Raw genomic sequence first — 15,803 nt, 5'->3', positions numbered from 1 at the left:
ATAGTATTTAGGACAGTACGATTATACATGCTTACACCAGTACACACAGAGGCAGGGGAGGGCTGGCAGCCTTAGGCCTGGGGGGCAATTCCAGTCAAGTGGCCCATAGAGCGTGGAAAAGTGATGGATAGAGGAAAACAGTCTAAGATTTTTCATGATCACAAGAGTCCGCACAGAGTCCCCCCTTACATCAGCGTCCGCACAGAGGCCCCCCCCCTTACATCAGCATCCGCACAGAGCCCCCCCCCCCCTTACATCAGAGTCTGCACAGAGGCCCCCCTTACATCAGAGTCCGCACAGAGGCCCCCCTTACATCAGAGTCCGCACAGATGCCCCCCCTTACATCAGAGTCCACATCTCATGTAAGGGGTGTTCTGGGAAACTTGATTTAAGGGTGCATGCTGTGGACAATTGTGTAAATAGTCGCTGGTGTGCGCTGAGGCTGAGCTATGTGTGAGACGAGACATAGCTCAGCTCTGCAGCCATCTACCTCGCAGCTGACACAGCTGTGTTAACAAAGCTCCAGCAGACATATTCCTGCTCTGCAAAAACAGCATTTGGGGGGAGATTTCCACCCTGCCAGCCCTCCCCTGCACAGAGGATGGATTGGCATGATTATTTCTGTTTGCTCTGTTGAGCTGCTTACATACTGTATATTAGCACTCTTCTTCACTTTTGGCTGTAAGGAATATAATATTCCTGAATGTAAGTGGTAGAACAATAGCTAATCAAAGCTGAACCCCAGGGGCACATATTAAAATTAAATTAACACAGCTATGGATTCAGTAATATTTTATTTTAAATGCATGTCATAGACCCCCCGAAATGTTCCCTTCATCAGCTTCCTATAAGAAGGACATTCATTCAGTCTTTGTTGCAGTGCACAGTGTTGTCACTCTAACACTAGGGAGTTGCTAACAGGAGAGAGCAGAGAAAGTACAGTGAGACTCCACTGTCCAATTACCAGGTTGGGGGACTGTTGGTCGAAGTCAGGGGTCTTCAAACTATGGCCCTCCAATTGTTCAGGAACAAACATTCCCATCATGCCTAGTCATGTCTGTGAATGTCAGAGTTTTACAATGCCTCATGGGATGTATAGTTCCACAACAGCTGGAGGGCCATAGTTTGAGGATCCATGCAATAGGGGATCCTTGATAATCATATAGACCCAATGGGGGGGATCCTTGATAATCATATATACCCAATGGGGGATCCTTGATAATCACATAGACCCAATGGGGGATCCTTGATAATCACACAGACCCAATGGGGGATCCTTGATAATCGCATAGGCCCAATAGGGCATGGGTCTTCCGCAACAGCTGGAGGGCCATAGTTTGAAGATTCCTGGTCCAAGTCCAAGCTGTATTGTTTAACTGCAATGGAAATTAGGGATCTTGTTATTCTGCCTGGCAGGGGAACATACAGTAGGTCACAACATAAATTACAAGTCCTTCAGTAGGCAAGTCAATTTACACTTGTGTTTCACCAACGTGTTTAGATGCCTTCATGGAGTTCAGATTTCGTTTACTTAAAAAAAAAAAAAAAAAAAGAAGGTCCTAAACACAAACCCTATCTTTTGTTTTGCCTGATAATGGCAAAACAAACACTACCTCAGTAGTTATAAGATCTGGAAGCATTTTTGGCCTGCTGTTCAATTTTCAGGGCAATCTCCAGCATAGGGATACGTCTATCAGAATGTGACTTATTTGCAGTTCTAGGTGGAGTTAGGTGGTCTGACTTGGACTAGCTTATTATATGCATTGAGATCCTGGTGATGAGATCTTCCTAAAATGCTTTCCAGCTTTTTCCTTGCCCTTTTTGGCATTTTAGCTGTTCACCTCTACCCTGGATGTTCTCACTTTTCTTTTTGAACCCTTTAGTGTAGACATTTAAAAGTCCAACACAGAGACTGGGATCATCCTGTAATGGCTCCTCTGTCCAATCACCGATCTCACCATTGATAGATGTAAGGACCTGTTCAGTGGTCTAACTATACAGCAACTACCAAAAACTGAAATGTCACCTATGAGTGGATTGATCTTTTACCATTCTGTTTACAAATACATTTCCTTTTATAGATAAATGTTTCTTCCTGAAGTTTCATGGGACAATGATGTAATAAAGAAACCGGTTAGAACATGGACTGAACAAAAATATTACTAAATTAAAATAAATGCAATATTAAAAAAAATAAAAATAAAAAAAATGAATGTGTTATTTTATAAAATGATACAACACACACACTCTGATGTGGTCACTGTCAAGCCCACTGCCATCCTGTCCCACCACCACCCCTGCCTCTTACTGATCCCACCCCTCACCACCACTGATCTCATCCCTATCTCCCCCCCCCTCCCCTAATCACCTCTGTTGTAGAGGGGATGATGGGGGGAGTAGGGATGAGATCTGTGGTGATGGTGGGGGGGATGGGTTTAGTAAGAGGCAGAGGTGGTGGAGTTTGGGATCGATTGCACTGCAATTTGTCACTTGCCATCAATCGATTCCCCCTTTCAGAATTCCTTCACTGTGCCTCCAGGGATGCCTTTGACTCATAGGTACTCCTCGCAGTCGCAGAGGGGAGAGCGCCTCCCCCTTCACTCTATTTTTCAGTGTCCGCCTCCCTACATTTTCTGTCGTAGGATAGGCGGGCCACGGGCATTCCAGAGTTTCAGCGCTGCCCCCCTCCCCGTGGCGGAACAGACAGGCGGTGGGCCTCAGTACCACAGCCAGAATGGACAGGTGGGCTGCCCCCTCAGACTGGAAGGCAGGTGGCGGGCCCCTCAAACTGGCAGACGTTACATCTAATACAATGCGACCCTCATAATTCCACCACTGACAGTCATTACATCTAATAGGATGCAGTCATCATTTTTCAATTTAAAGCGGAGTTCCAACCACAATTAGCATTTTTTAAATGTATGTCTTTTCATCCTGCATTTTTATAATATAAATCCGGTCCCTTACTTATTTACAATCTGCCGCCGATCCGCATAGATATTCAAAAAAGATAGTTTATAAAACTATATCTACACCGTTGTCATTTTGCTTGTGGGCATTGTGAAGCCCACAAGCACTTACTTCCTGGAAGTCTTGGATGGGGAGTGATAATTGGACAGCGCACTGCATCCTGGGAAATGACGGCACACATTTCCCAGGAGCATTAGAGGGAGATGTCAGAATCCTAGGTGGTTTTAAAGGCAGATTTCGTGGGACCGCATATCAACAGGCATTTCCAGATGAGTAAAAAAAAAAAATGTTTCTTTTTTTTTTTTCTTTTTTAGTCGTAAGCTACAGTTTAAAGCAAAATTGTTTTTTTGATGGAACCTCCACTTTAGGTACATTTTTGTTGAGCTGGGTGGTGCTGGCAGGGGCCATCCATGGCTTGAATTTTGGCCAATTGCAATTCAAACTGCATATGGCTAGCAAGCTTTGTGTAAACAGGTTAGGTTTGATTAAATCACAGGTACAAATAATGATATGCAAAAGCTTAATTGAGTGTCTGGAATAAAGATTATCTTTACCACCGTTGGTAACCAAATTGAAAGCTGCATAGAAAAATGACAGTTGCAATGTGAAAGCCTAGATCCTATTGGCTGCTATAGAGTAATGTTGAAAATGATGCCAGACACTTCAATAAGGGTATGTGTCAATGTTGTCAATTTGATAAGCATTGGAGATCATTCAGAATTCACTGACTTATGCATGATCTGCAGTTGATTTGCTTCAAGTGTGTTTTGTAGCCGAAATTAACTAGTATAGCAATACACAAACAAAGGACCATTTGCATAGGCCCTAAATTGTTTGATCTGCATAGAGAGGATATTGAATAAAGTTTCATAGTAATGTAAAGAGTCAGACAGACAATGACTGGAAACCTCTTTTAAACTTTATATATGGACTATGGTAGGCAGAAGACAATGCATGTACTTTTTTTGTTCAAGTTATAGATTTTATTTAGTTTGCTATAAAATATTGGAAAACAAGCAATTTGTATTACTTTTAACATGGAAATAGATTTATTTTGAAAAATATACGGTAAAAAAAAAAAAAAAAAACACACAGAAAAATGTTCACATATAAAGTATGACATTGTGTTGTCTTCATACAAGGGTAGAGAGAACCAGGAATCATGTAAAATCCCTAAAGCAGTGGTCATCAACCCTGTCCTCAGGGCCCACCAACAGGCCAGATTGTATGTATTACCTTGGGGAGATGCAGACTAGAATACTGCAATCACTGAGCAGCAAATGAGATCACCTGTGATGTATTTCAGTTATCTTGCAAATCTGGCCTGTTAGTAGGCCCCGAGAACAGGGTTAATGACCACTGCCCTAAAGGATGTCCTCTATCATGTCTGAGATCCGTTTAACCCATATAAATCAGGTTCCAGGGGTCATGGTTGTCAGCACAGACCAGGTTCTGAATGGTTGTCATAGACCACCCAAACAGTTTTTTCATATAATATAAATAAGCATTTCCTGGGGATGCTCAGTTTATCATAAGTTAAACCCTCTAAAGAAAACTATTTAAACAGATTTATTTTTTTAAATTTGCTGAGATTTTCCAGCCCTAATTTGTGCACTCCACATATTTTGTCACATGCTTTGGTAATATGACATTATGCCATCTTGGCTGGCAGTTACAACAGTTATCTAGCTAGCTGCATGGTGCGATTCCCTTAGCCCTATCCAAAACTGTGATCGAATTCTAGCCAGACTGGATTAAGTGCTTCTATATCAATCGTAAGCTGGAGGTGGATAAGTGGGTGCCAAGTACATGTCCATAGGAAATGCTGGCTTTCTAAACATAACCAGTAACATTCTGTATGGTGGTACAGCTAGGAGAATAGGAACATTATATCATTTGTGAGCCACGCTCTAGGACACATTAAGAGCTGCATCAAAACTACTTTTATTCCCAGGCAAATCAACAGAATTATAAAAGCAGCATGGCAGGAGGAGGTTTGGAGAACGGCTAAAGAAACTCAGAAGCATCTGAAACAGATTTTAATTGCAAGCTGAATGCACCAAAAACCAGGCTGGATTTGCCTAACCTCACAAGCCCTAAACAAACTGCTGTGTGTGACATCCCTAGGTCTTTAAAAGGTGCTTATAACAGCTATCTAACACCATCACGTGAACTAATGTGAGAGCTGAACTCTAGGCAGATGAAAGATACACAACTAGTGCAGCAAAGTATTCTAAAATAAAAAGAGTTAAACCCATCTAAAGTAAACAGCTGAATTTGACTTGATATTAGCCTCTTGAAATGAATGCAGCAGCACCTTGACAGGGAGAGGGACAGGCGGGACTGGGAGCCAATCAGGTACAGTATACTGCATGCATTTGTCTTAATAAGGACATGATGATAGGAGGAGGAGAAAGCAGAGCAATGACCACATTAATCTGTATCTGCTCTTTCACTGCCCAGTCAGAGCACACCACTATATTCCTTAACTGTATGTGGCGTCATCCATATGGTTGTACTTTACGGCTAAACTGTGCAAATCTAAGAAGTGTTTTAAGCATTTGGAAGCATTTTTTTTCTTAACATTTAGGCAATTTTTGCCATTTTTATTTTCAAAGCACTCCATGTGAATCAAAATTTACTGACGACTACTTCCTTCTGCCTCAAAAATAGACTCCATTGATCAATATATAAAATCGTCCATGGTATTTATTCCTTATCTGTGGTAGAAGAATCAGTTGCCACAGATGGCTTTCGAGTGGCGCAGTATATGTGAAGAAGTCTGAATAAATAGGTACCCACGTGCTCAGTGCGTAGAAACATTATCAAATGTCTCCTGGTCAGTGTTGTCAGGCAGGTGTACTCCCATACTCTGTAATAAATTGGAAGCTGGCCCAGCCAATCCAGACTGGGAACTGTAGGATTCAAGGATATTGGTCACTAGATTCAAGTCCACGTCTACAGGAGCCAAACCCGACTCTTCTGGGCATTCCTCTTCTTCAGAGCTACCGTCATCGCCCTCCTGAGGCTTAGGATGTGAAGCCGAGTGCTGGAGAGACAAAAATGTATGATTGGAGAGGAGCCTATAGTCTTCAAAAGGCTTAGAAATAACAGTGACATGTATCAACGCATAAAAAAGTATATGGTATAGGTCAATAAAGTTACTAATGGCATTGCCAATTTTGCAATGCTTGACTACTGCCTTTGGCGGCTGCTACCAACTCCTTTATCATGTGTCTTGCTATGGTTCTGCTAACTAGTTGTGAAATTTAGGACATACTGCATAAGCCCTAAAAAACAAACAAAAAAAAACCTACATTTAAATACCTAGGGAATGTGTGGTATTGCCCTTCAAAATGGCCACATTTATTAGCCAATGCCAGCTGCAACCTGCTGTATATCAAAGAAGGGTCTGCAGCCATTTGAGTTGGTTCTAAAGGCTGAAGGTTTTTTACCTTCAGGCATTCTATGTCTGAAGGTAAAAAAAAAAAACCTTGTGCAGATCCACCAATACTTACCTCAGCCCGACCCCGATCCAGCAATGTGCACGAGAGCTGAGACTCTCCGGGGATTCTCTCCACGGCATGGGGAGCTATTGCCTTCCGCTGCTCTCCATAACAGCCAGTGATGAGGGAGCAGGGGGCGGAACTGAGGCACGCTCTGTGTGCCCCATAGACACACAGGGCGGCTCAGGAGTGAGCTTGCAAGGGCTCTGGGCCGGAAGAGGAAGATCGGGGCTGCTCTGTGCAAAGCCATTGAACAGAGCAGGCAAGTACGGTGTTTTTTTTTTGTAAACAATAAACACCACACACAAGGCTTTAAAACCACTTTAAATTGACACTTCGAGAACAGTGTCAATAAGAACTACGGTGTACCAAAATCATTGTTGCTATGCTACAATTACCTTGGTTCATTTAAAGGGATGACCTTTGATCTGTATACGATGTTCGCTAAAAGGTTATACGGTGACAACATACACTTTCATTTTATAACTATCACTGTAAGCAATACAAACAATAGGTATATTTGACAAATATAAGCTTACTTGAAAAATGTCCTTTCATGTTGTAAAGTGCTGCCTGTCTGCTGGCCATCACTTTCTGCACAAACAGCGGAGTCCTTTCTTTTGTCATTTACTTTCAATTTCTAAAGACTATATATCCCATGGTACATTGCTACCTGCAAGCAGTCATTCCTGCACTGACTCCACCTCCTGAAATGCCTCCTCTCAGCACCTCTGTTAGTTCAGAAGGCAGGTTCTGAATTCTGACACAGCAGTGCCCAATCACAGGGCATACTGAATACATGTCACAGATAGGGATGAGCCGAACACGGTTCGGTTTGCAGCAGAACAGGCAAAAAAATTTGTTCGAACACCGTTAAAGTCTATGGGACACGAACATGAACAATAAAAAGTGATCATTTTAAAGGCTAATATGCAAGTTATTGTCATAAAAAGTGTTTGGAGACATGGGTCCTGCCCCCAAAAAAGTTTTAAAAAAATTATTTTTTTTCTGGAGCAGTGATTTTAATAATGCTTAAAGTGAAACAATAAAAGTGAAATATTCCTTTACATTTCGTACCGGGGGGAGGGGGGGGGGGTGTCTATTGTATGCCTGCAAAGTAGTGAATGTTTCCCATGCTTACAAAAAGTCTCTGCAAAAAATGACATTTCTAAAAAGGAAAAAAAGTTTAAAACCAATTGCGGCTGTAATGCAATGTCGGGTCCCGGCAATACAGATAAAAGTAATTGAAAAAAAAAAAAAAAAAGGCCCTTTGGGTCTGGTATGAATATTAAGGGAAACACTGAACCAAAATAATAATAATAAAAAAAAAAAAAAAAAAAAAGCTTGTGGGGGTTCCCCCCAAATTCCATATCAGGCCCTTCAGGTCTGGTATGGATATTAAGGGAAACCCCCGCACCAAAATGACCTTTTCTTTCAAAAAAAATGTTTTCTTTGTCCGAATTTCTCACTTCCTGTTTCTCCTCAGTAAGCTAGCCCCCATCATCCGAGCTGTTCTGGCTGGGGGTTAGTCAGCCAGAACAGCTTACCAAGGAGGAACAGGAAGTGAGAAATTCAGACAAAGAAAAAGAAAAAAAAAACATTTAGAAGGGAAATTAAAGGAAAAGGTTAGTGAACCAACAATGCACTAGCTTAAAAGAAACCTATTTAGAAAACAAACCTTTACAACCCCTTTAATGCATTAAAGGGGAGAGAGAAAAAAATTCCAGGTGCAGCTCCCCTCCCCCAGCCTCCCCTTATACTTACCCGAGCCTGATCTCGATCCAGGATGTGCATGAGAGCAACGGCTCTCCCGGGTCTCTCTCCTCACACAGCAGCAGGGGAGGAGGCCGCTGCTGTCCATTCAGATGCACAGCCCGGGAGCGAGCCTGCTCCAGTGCCCCCACAGAAAAACGTGTGCTATTGGGGGCACTCAGGGAGGGAGGAGCCAGGACCATTGGCAGGGGATTTAAAAAGAAGAGGATCGGGGGCTGCTCTGTGCAAAACCGTCGCAGTGTTTTTATTTTTATTTTTTATTAATACCTTTAGAATCACTTTAAAGCAACTTTGCAGAAAAAAAAACCCAGGATACATTAAAGAAGTAAACTTAAAACAAGTGTATTTAATTAAGCCTTGTTTAACTCTTCGTTAGCCCAAATTAATATTTAAATGTTTTAAATTCATTTTTCAATAATTTTGGTCCTTAATGAAAATATATTTCATGTACAAATAGTATTGTCATTCTTTTCCATTTAGTGTTATAAATGAGACAAAAGTGGTCATCTCAAACATGTTATACTATACAGTCCAGAGCTTCCACTTTTTGGGTAACTTTCTGGCACTCCTGGCCCCTCCCTCCTGCCCAGCGCCCCCACAGCAAGCAGCTTACTATGGAGGCACCCGAGCTGAGGCTGTGTGTCCTTTCAGACACAGAGCCGTGGTTTAGCCCCACCCTCTCTCTCCTCATTGGCTTACTGACTTTGATTGACAGCAACAGGAGCCAATGGTGCCCGCTGCGGTCTCAACCAATGAGGAGGGAGAGTCCCGGACAGCCGAGGCTCTTGTGCAACATCGCTGGATCGAAACGGGGCTCAGGTGAGTATTAAGAGGGTTGCTGCACACAGAAGGTTTTTTAGCTGAATGCATTCAGATAAAAAAAAAACTTCTGCCATTAGACCGGCACCCAGTTCAGCGATCCGCTAGGAGCCTGAGGGGCAGCGTAGAGAGCAGTGATCGACAATCACCATCTCTCTGCTCGATGAGCTGTGAGAACCAAGTAATGTGTGGTGGATTGCTCTTTTTTCAGTGTTTGAGTGGGCGGGAGACAGATGCTGCATCCCCTAGGCAAGTATAAATCTACAAAAACCCCAAACTTCTCTTTTAAAGGCAGCTCATACATTGAACTAAAGTAAATAATTGGATTCCCCCCATCCACACATACAATGATCAGCGTTGCAGCTATAGCCAATGGCATGGCTTGTTTGGAAAAAACACGACAAGCTGGTTGTACACAAGTTGATCCCTGCTAAACCAGACACATTTTGATCCATGTATGGCCAGCCTAATTAATTGCAACATTATGGCCAAAAGCAGAAATACAAAAAATGCTCAGGTCCAGAAGGAGAGTACAGGTGGGAGAGTTGAGGTGATTAGAGTGGATCTTACAGCTTTATGCCAATCCATACTAGGTAACCATGAGCAAATATTTTGGTTAGAAGCAGTGAAATTATATTTACTTTAACCCGTTAATGTTGCCTCCCGGCAGTTCTTTAAATTTAAGTGGGAAGTGGCACAGCTTCTGTATCATGTGGCTTCTGTGATTGTCCCTCACAGCGATCACATAATTGGGAATCTGTCACATTGGCAGCTTGGTCAGTATGCTGGGAGCACACTCTCCGCTCACAACCTCATGCTGCCATGGATGCATATGTGGGGCAGCTGGCTGTTCAAGCCCACCTTTCTTGCTGCCAAAAATATATGTTCATCAAAAAGTTTAAGTACTGGCTTCCTAATGCTGACCATTTGCATCAGCAAGGGGTATGACCAAAAAAAAAGTTATAATATTAGTAATAAAGAAAGAGGAGTATGTGTCAGAATAGGAGCTGTTATCTGTGTTTGAAGTGAGTAGGCTTCAGAGCTTAAATCCTGATCCTTACTTTTCTACTTCCAGAGTTACTGATCTAAACCAAGATGTGTAAAATCCAGTATCCAGCACCTGATATGAATGTGCCTATTCCAGTCAGTGGCTCATAGCTAGAGAAACAAGGATTAGCATAATAAAAAAATAAAAAAACACACACACACACACACACCTCCCATATTTCCATCCCGATAGGTTACTTTAAAGAACCATGTACATAACAAGCTATATCATTGTACTCGTATTCCCTTAAAGGGGCTGTAAAAGGTAAAAAAATATTTTTCCTAAATAGCTTCCTTTACCTTAGTGCAGTCATCCACCTATTTAGGAAAAAAATAAAAAAATTGTACCTTTACAACCCCTTTAATATGTAACTAATCAATGTAACAATCTTACCTCATTTTTCTTCTTGGCGAAACTTTTACCAATGTTGGTGTGCGCCAGTTCTCTGTCCAATACATCCATATAGGAATGCAAGCTTTTTAGAGTGTCTGCACCCAGGGGTGAATCTTCATTGTCATCCACGTCTTCATCACTTTCTAGCAGGTCAAAATCCTCCTCAGACTCTAGATCATCAGAATCCAGCTCTTCTGGACTTGGACCTGTATGAAAAATGCATGAAAAGATTCAGGAAACAAGTCAAATATAAAAAGTAAATCAAAGCCAACCACCAACTGAATACATTATATTTGGAGGAAGAGTAAAAGACTTAAAAAATGTATATATGTAGCTTTTAAAATCTATACATGGAAATGTTGCTGGCTTAAAAAGTGAAGTTATCATAAACCTAACCAAGTCAAACTGAAAAAAAAAAAAAAGGATGGAAATATGGTCCAAATAACCCTCTTGCGCTTATCCAAATTAGAAGCTGCCAGCAAGTGATGATCCAGACATCTTCGGATAAAAGTTCAAAATTCTTGCGGCACTACAGTGCACCACTGAGCATCAGATCAAATGTGAACAAATTGTGGGACTGTACCAAAGATTCTCTAATGAAACACTCACCATCTAGACAGCCCAACTTAGTTTGTTTTACAGATAAGGAGGGCATATACCAGTGAGGATTAGTTTAACCAAAAGGGGTCACCGGCAGCAATAAAAGACCAACAGAACATTTCTTTTCCCCCCTAAATCTAATCAAAGCTAACTAAACCAACAATAAAAACAAGAAAGAATTGTATGCTTGAGTTTGGCCTCAAGTCACACGCTGGAGCCCAGAAGCATTAGTTTGTCTTGTTCTGTGGTTTGGCAAAAAAAAAAAAAAAAAAATCGGTGCTCCCCAGCCGTAGGTTCCCCAGACAACAAACTTTGCACACTTGTAGAAGAAGAGAGTGGGGCTACATGTGTGCCAAGTTCCGGGTCCAGGGGACCTACGACCGGCTGGTACCAGGTCCCCAAAGTCACCAGAGAAATGAGCGTTGACCATGGGAGTCTATGGAAGGGGTGCCGGTGATCTGCCGATATGGGTCTGGCTATCGGGAAAGTTCATGCGCAGGCACACTATGATCTGCCGATATGGTTCCGGCTAACGAGAAAGTTCTTTGCCGACGGAAATCTCCAAACCTCGGCCGGCATCCAGGGCGACGTGGATTTCGAGGAAAGTGGCCAGTCGGCCTCACTTCGCTCAGACGGCTCGCTCCGCTCGCTCGGCCTCCTGGCTCTTTTTTTAGCATCCTCCAATCCACGGGGATGTTAAAGAATGAGCCTGGATGCCGGGCGAGGTTCGGAGATTTCCGTCGGCAAGTTTGCGCCTGCGCAGTCCTTGAAGGAACTTCCCCGTTAGGGGAACCTTAAGGACAAGTCACCGGCTTTTAAAAATCAGTGCTCCACGGTCGTAGGTCCCCCAGACAACTTTGCACACTCAGAGGAAGAGTGGGGCTACATGTGTGCCAAGTTTGGGGTCCAGGGGACCTACGGCCGGCCAGTACCGGGTCCCCAAAGTTCGGGAGATCAGGCGCAAAAAGGTGACTCGAGAATAAGCCGAGGAGGGCATTTTCAGCAGAAAAACTCGGCTTATACTCGAGTATATACGGTAAGTCAAATACTCACCAAGTATTTTTTCCAAGGCGCTTGTAAATGAGTCAACATCAAATGTGATTGGTGCTTCTGAAGGAAACCTGGATTAGTGAGCAAGCATAGTAATCGTCAAAATATGAAATGTACAGCCTCCAAGAATAACAAAATTACAATTTGTAGTGCAAGGTGAGGTGATAAATAAAAAGGTAAACCTTTTCTTTTAAGAATCTGTATTTTTTTTTTTAAGACAATGCAGTGAAAGGTATCAGTCACTGGAACAGAGTAACCCAAAGTAGGCTATATTCCTTTGGCTCAGTCAATCTTCCTTCATTAAATAATCAAGGAGATCCCTCAGTGCACTCTGTACAAATGTATATTGGTTTTTGGTTGAAGCACTCTGCTTGAGATTCTCTTATTGATCATTCCATCCCCCTGTTTGCAGTTAAAAGTCTGAGACTATGGGAATTCTCAGGACACCAAGTGCTGATATCCAAGAAGGCAAAAACACAATATAATTACACACATACCAGGGCACCTCTGCTCCTTCATGTGATGACACCTTTGAAATAAAAGCCTTCATGCTATCAGTTACTTCAGCCAAGTTGTAATTGTGGGCACTGTCAGAGGTTGGTGGGAGCACAGTTTCCTTCGAACCTGCAGCATCCTGTAAGATCTGTTCCAACGTTTCTGGTGAAATGTCCAACCAGCTGTCATCTTTAACAAAATGAGCATATTATGGTTCAAAGTGGCACAATGCAGAATAAGCATAAATACATAAAAACTTACTAAACGCATATCTGTACACTAATGCCTCGTACACACGATCGGTTTTCCCCGACGAGAAAACTGCCATTTTTTTGATTGGTTTGGAAAACCAGTCGTGTGTATGCTCCATAGCAGTTTTTCCGACGAAAAAACTGCCAAAAAAATTTCAAAACCAAAAATTCGAACCTGCTCTATTTTTTCCTGTCGCAAAAAAACGCTTGTGTGTATGCTTTTCCGAGGGGGAAAAAAAAGTGCATGCTCAGAATCAAGTATGAGACAGGAGCGCTCTTTCTGGTAAAACTAGCATTCATAATATAGATATCAACATTGGTCACGCTGCAAATTATTGCATCGTTTAATGCAGCACATGAAAAGCGCAAATAGACTCTCAAACTTTTACCAACACGAAGATCAGCAAAAGCAGCCCAAAGAGTGGCGCCATTTGAATGGAACGTCCCCTTTATAGTTCTGTCGTACGTGTTGGATGCCACCGTGATTCGGTCAAGCGTTTTTTTGACTGAACGTGTGTATGCAAGGCAGGCTTGAGAGGAATCGCGTTGGGAAAAACTTTGGGTTTTGGCATGTCAGGAAAACCGGTCGTGTGTACAGGGCATAACAGTGAATAGATAATGGTTAAAAGTTCAGTTTAACCCACAGTTGGTCTGTTACACATATGGGAGGCACAGGGGACATCACAGTCGCCTTCTTGCAGAGCAGGGCGCTCAAAATCCTATGAAAAAGAGCTCCAGTCCATTGTGAGCTGGATTTTGAGCACCCAGTTCGCCCAGGAGGCTGTGGTGATGCATGGTGATCAAGAAGCAAAAAACCCATGTAGGTGCCCCAATATATACCCAATTATTTAATATGCCTAGCCAACAATGCTAAAGTTATCACAATGGTGGGGGAACACAGAGGTGAGACTCAACAAATCTAAAAATTCTCAAATTTTTTATGTAAAAAAAAAAAAAAAAAACACATGAAAAAGGCACGGCAATGTACCTTCATCTGGTGGAAGACTGGCCTCCTCGTTCTTCATCTCTTCCATGTTCACAGGTAGTATATTAAGCAAGCTCAGGATTTCTTCACCAGTGCTAAACATTACTGAACTATGAGATTGAGAAGTACATACTGAATGAATATTTACACACAATACATTGCATACATAAAATCTTTTGTTTAAATCATGTGTTTACTTCCATTTAGTGCCAGAGATTGCAGTTTAAGTCTCACCCCCGCACATTCTTGTTGAACCATCGATATGATGGACTGACATGCTGAACAATAGAAACGTGTGTGTGTTTATGCTTGCTAAACCATAAGGATCTGTAATACAGATGTAAAACTTATCTTCTCTGCATAGCTTAAGCATATACAGGTATACCCCACTTTTAAGTACACAATGGGACCAGAGCATGTATGTAAAACGAAAATGTACTTAAAGTGAAGCAATACCTTTCTTCACTTCTGGGGTGTCAGGGACTATAGTAGGGGTGTCAGGGACTATAGTAGGGGTGTCAGGGAGTGTTTTTCCAAGTAGCAGGGAATCTGACCTATCCGTGCACGGATTACTCAGCTGCAGATTTAGCTTGAGAGACACTTTACATACACTCACAGGTATGTCCTTACTCGCGAGTGTATGTAAAGTGAGTGTACTTAAAGCGGGGTATGCCTGTACAGTCTCCAGTGCAGCACATATTTTTCAGCAGCCTTTGATGGAGAAAGTCTGTCCATAGAATCATTACTTGTTATGAATTGTAAACCAAACAAAATAGAGTGAATAATATTAGACCCCGTTCACACAGGGGCGGCACGACTTTGGGGGCGACTCGGCAAGGCGATCTCAAGACGACTTCAGAGAAGAGTTGCAAAATGACTTCTGTATTGAAGTCAATGCAAGTTGCCCCGAGTCACCCCCAAAGTCGTGCAAGAACCTTTTTCTAAGCCGGAGCGACTTGAGTCGCTCCCATTAGAACGGTTCCATTGAACAGAGCAGAGCGCGACTTGTCAGGCGGCCGAGTCGCCCCTGTGTGAACCGGCTCTTAGAGTAGGTGTAGTGGCACATATCAATTCTCCAGCAAACAATTACATTTCAGAAGTGTACATGCACACCTGTTGTATGTGTGTTTGTAGGAACTGATCAAAAATGAGGTACCAATCCTACTGATATATAGAACCATCTTATTTTTAGAGGTATAAAATTTGTATCTAAAAGGCATATATCATAAAAAAATAATTATATAGTCTCAAATCTGTGAATGAAGTTATATAGATAGATGGATAGAATTAATTACCTGCTAGGTTTAAATAGGGATTGCTGGAAATACATTTCGGCTTTCTTCAGGAGTTCACAATATTGTGCAGACCCCTCCATTTCACCCTACATATACAGAGACAGCGAACATCAAATATCACCACCAGCAAAGTTTTCTATTAAAAGTCTGGATGGTAATACACTGTCAAATCTTACAACTTCTGTTTTAAACACATAACCATACAATACCAGCATATGACCAATGACAAATAAAACATACATTACAGATGACAAATATTTTATGGAAAGTAGCATGATCTTTTTTTTAGGAGTTACTATTGTAGTGTTAACCCTAAAGTTATCTTGTATGTCCATTTTACATTTCAACACACTGGTGCTTCTTGATTTTTATTTTGTAAAAGCAGAGGTGCCCAACCAGTGGCCCGCGGAGCCCTCTGATGTGGCCTGCGACCTGCTTTGGGATAGCAGGTTTGCAAGCCCAGATCACGGGTTGCCGTGTTCTGAATGAAGCCAGCTGTAGAGAAAGCAAGTGGTTGCGGAGGGAGCAGAGCCACATAAGCCGATGCTTCCTGTATAGCGCCAGCTCCTGTCACAAGCGGAGTGATACCAAATGCGCTCTGCCTGGGACTGCAACATC

General features: G+C 42.3%; 1 protein-coding gene across 1 annotated transcript in view; it reads right to left on the bottom strand.

Moving 5' to 3' along the window:
* Window positions 1-4,552: 4,552 nt before the first annotated feature.
* Window positions 4,553-15,803, bottom strand: part of ECD (ecdysoneless cell cycle regulator) — a 31,762-nt gene continuing 20,511 nt past the window's right edge. Inside the window, exons 9-14 of the mRNA XM_040362286.1 lie at window positions 15,186-15,271; window positions 13,894-14,000; window positions 12,657-12,843; window positions 12,163-12,230; window positions 10,510-10,715; window positions 4,553-6,019 (exon numbers count right to left, since the gene is read on the bottom strand). Coding sequence (XP_040218220.1) covers window positions 5,777-6,019; window positions 10,510-10,715; window positions 12,163-12,230; window positions 12,657-12,843; window positions 13,894-14,000; window positions 15,186-15,271 — 897 coding nt within the window. The 3' untranslated portion in view covers window positions 4,553-5,776. The remainder of the gene's footprint in view (window positions 6,020-10,509; window positions 10,716-12,162; window positions 12,231-12,656; window positions 12,844-13,893; window positions 14,001-15,185; window positions 15,272-15,803) is intronic.

This window comes from Rana temporaria, chromosome 8 (genome assembly GCF_905171775.1).
Source record: "Rana temporaria chromosome 8, aRanTem1.1, whole genome shotgun sequence".
Lineage (NCBI taxonomy): Eukaryota > Metazoa > Chordata > Amphibia > Anura > Ranidae > Rana > Rana temporaria.
This window is presented reverse-complemented; position numbering and strand designations above follow the sequence as displayed.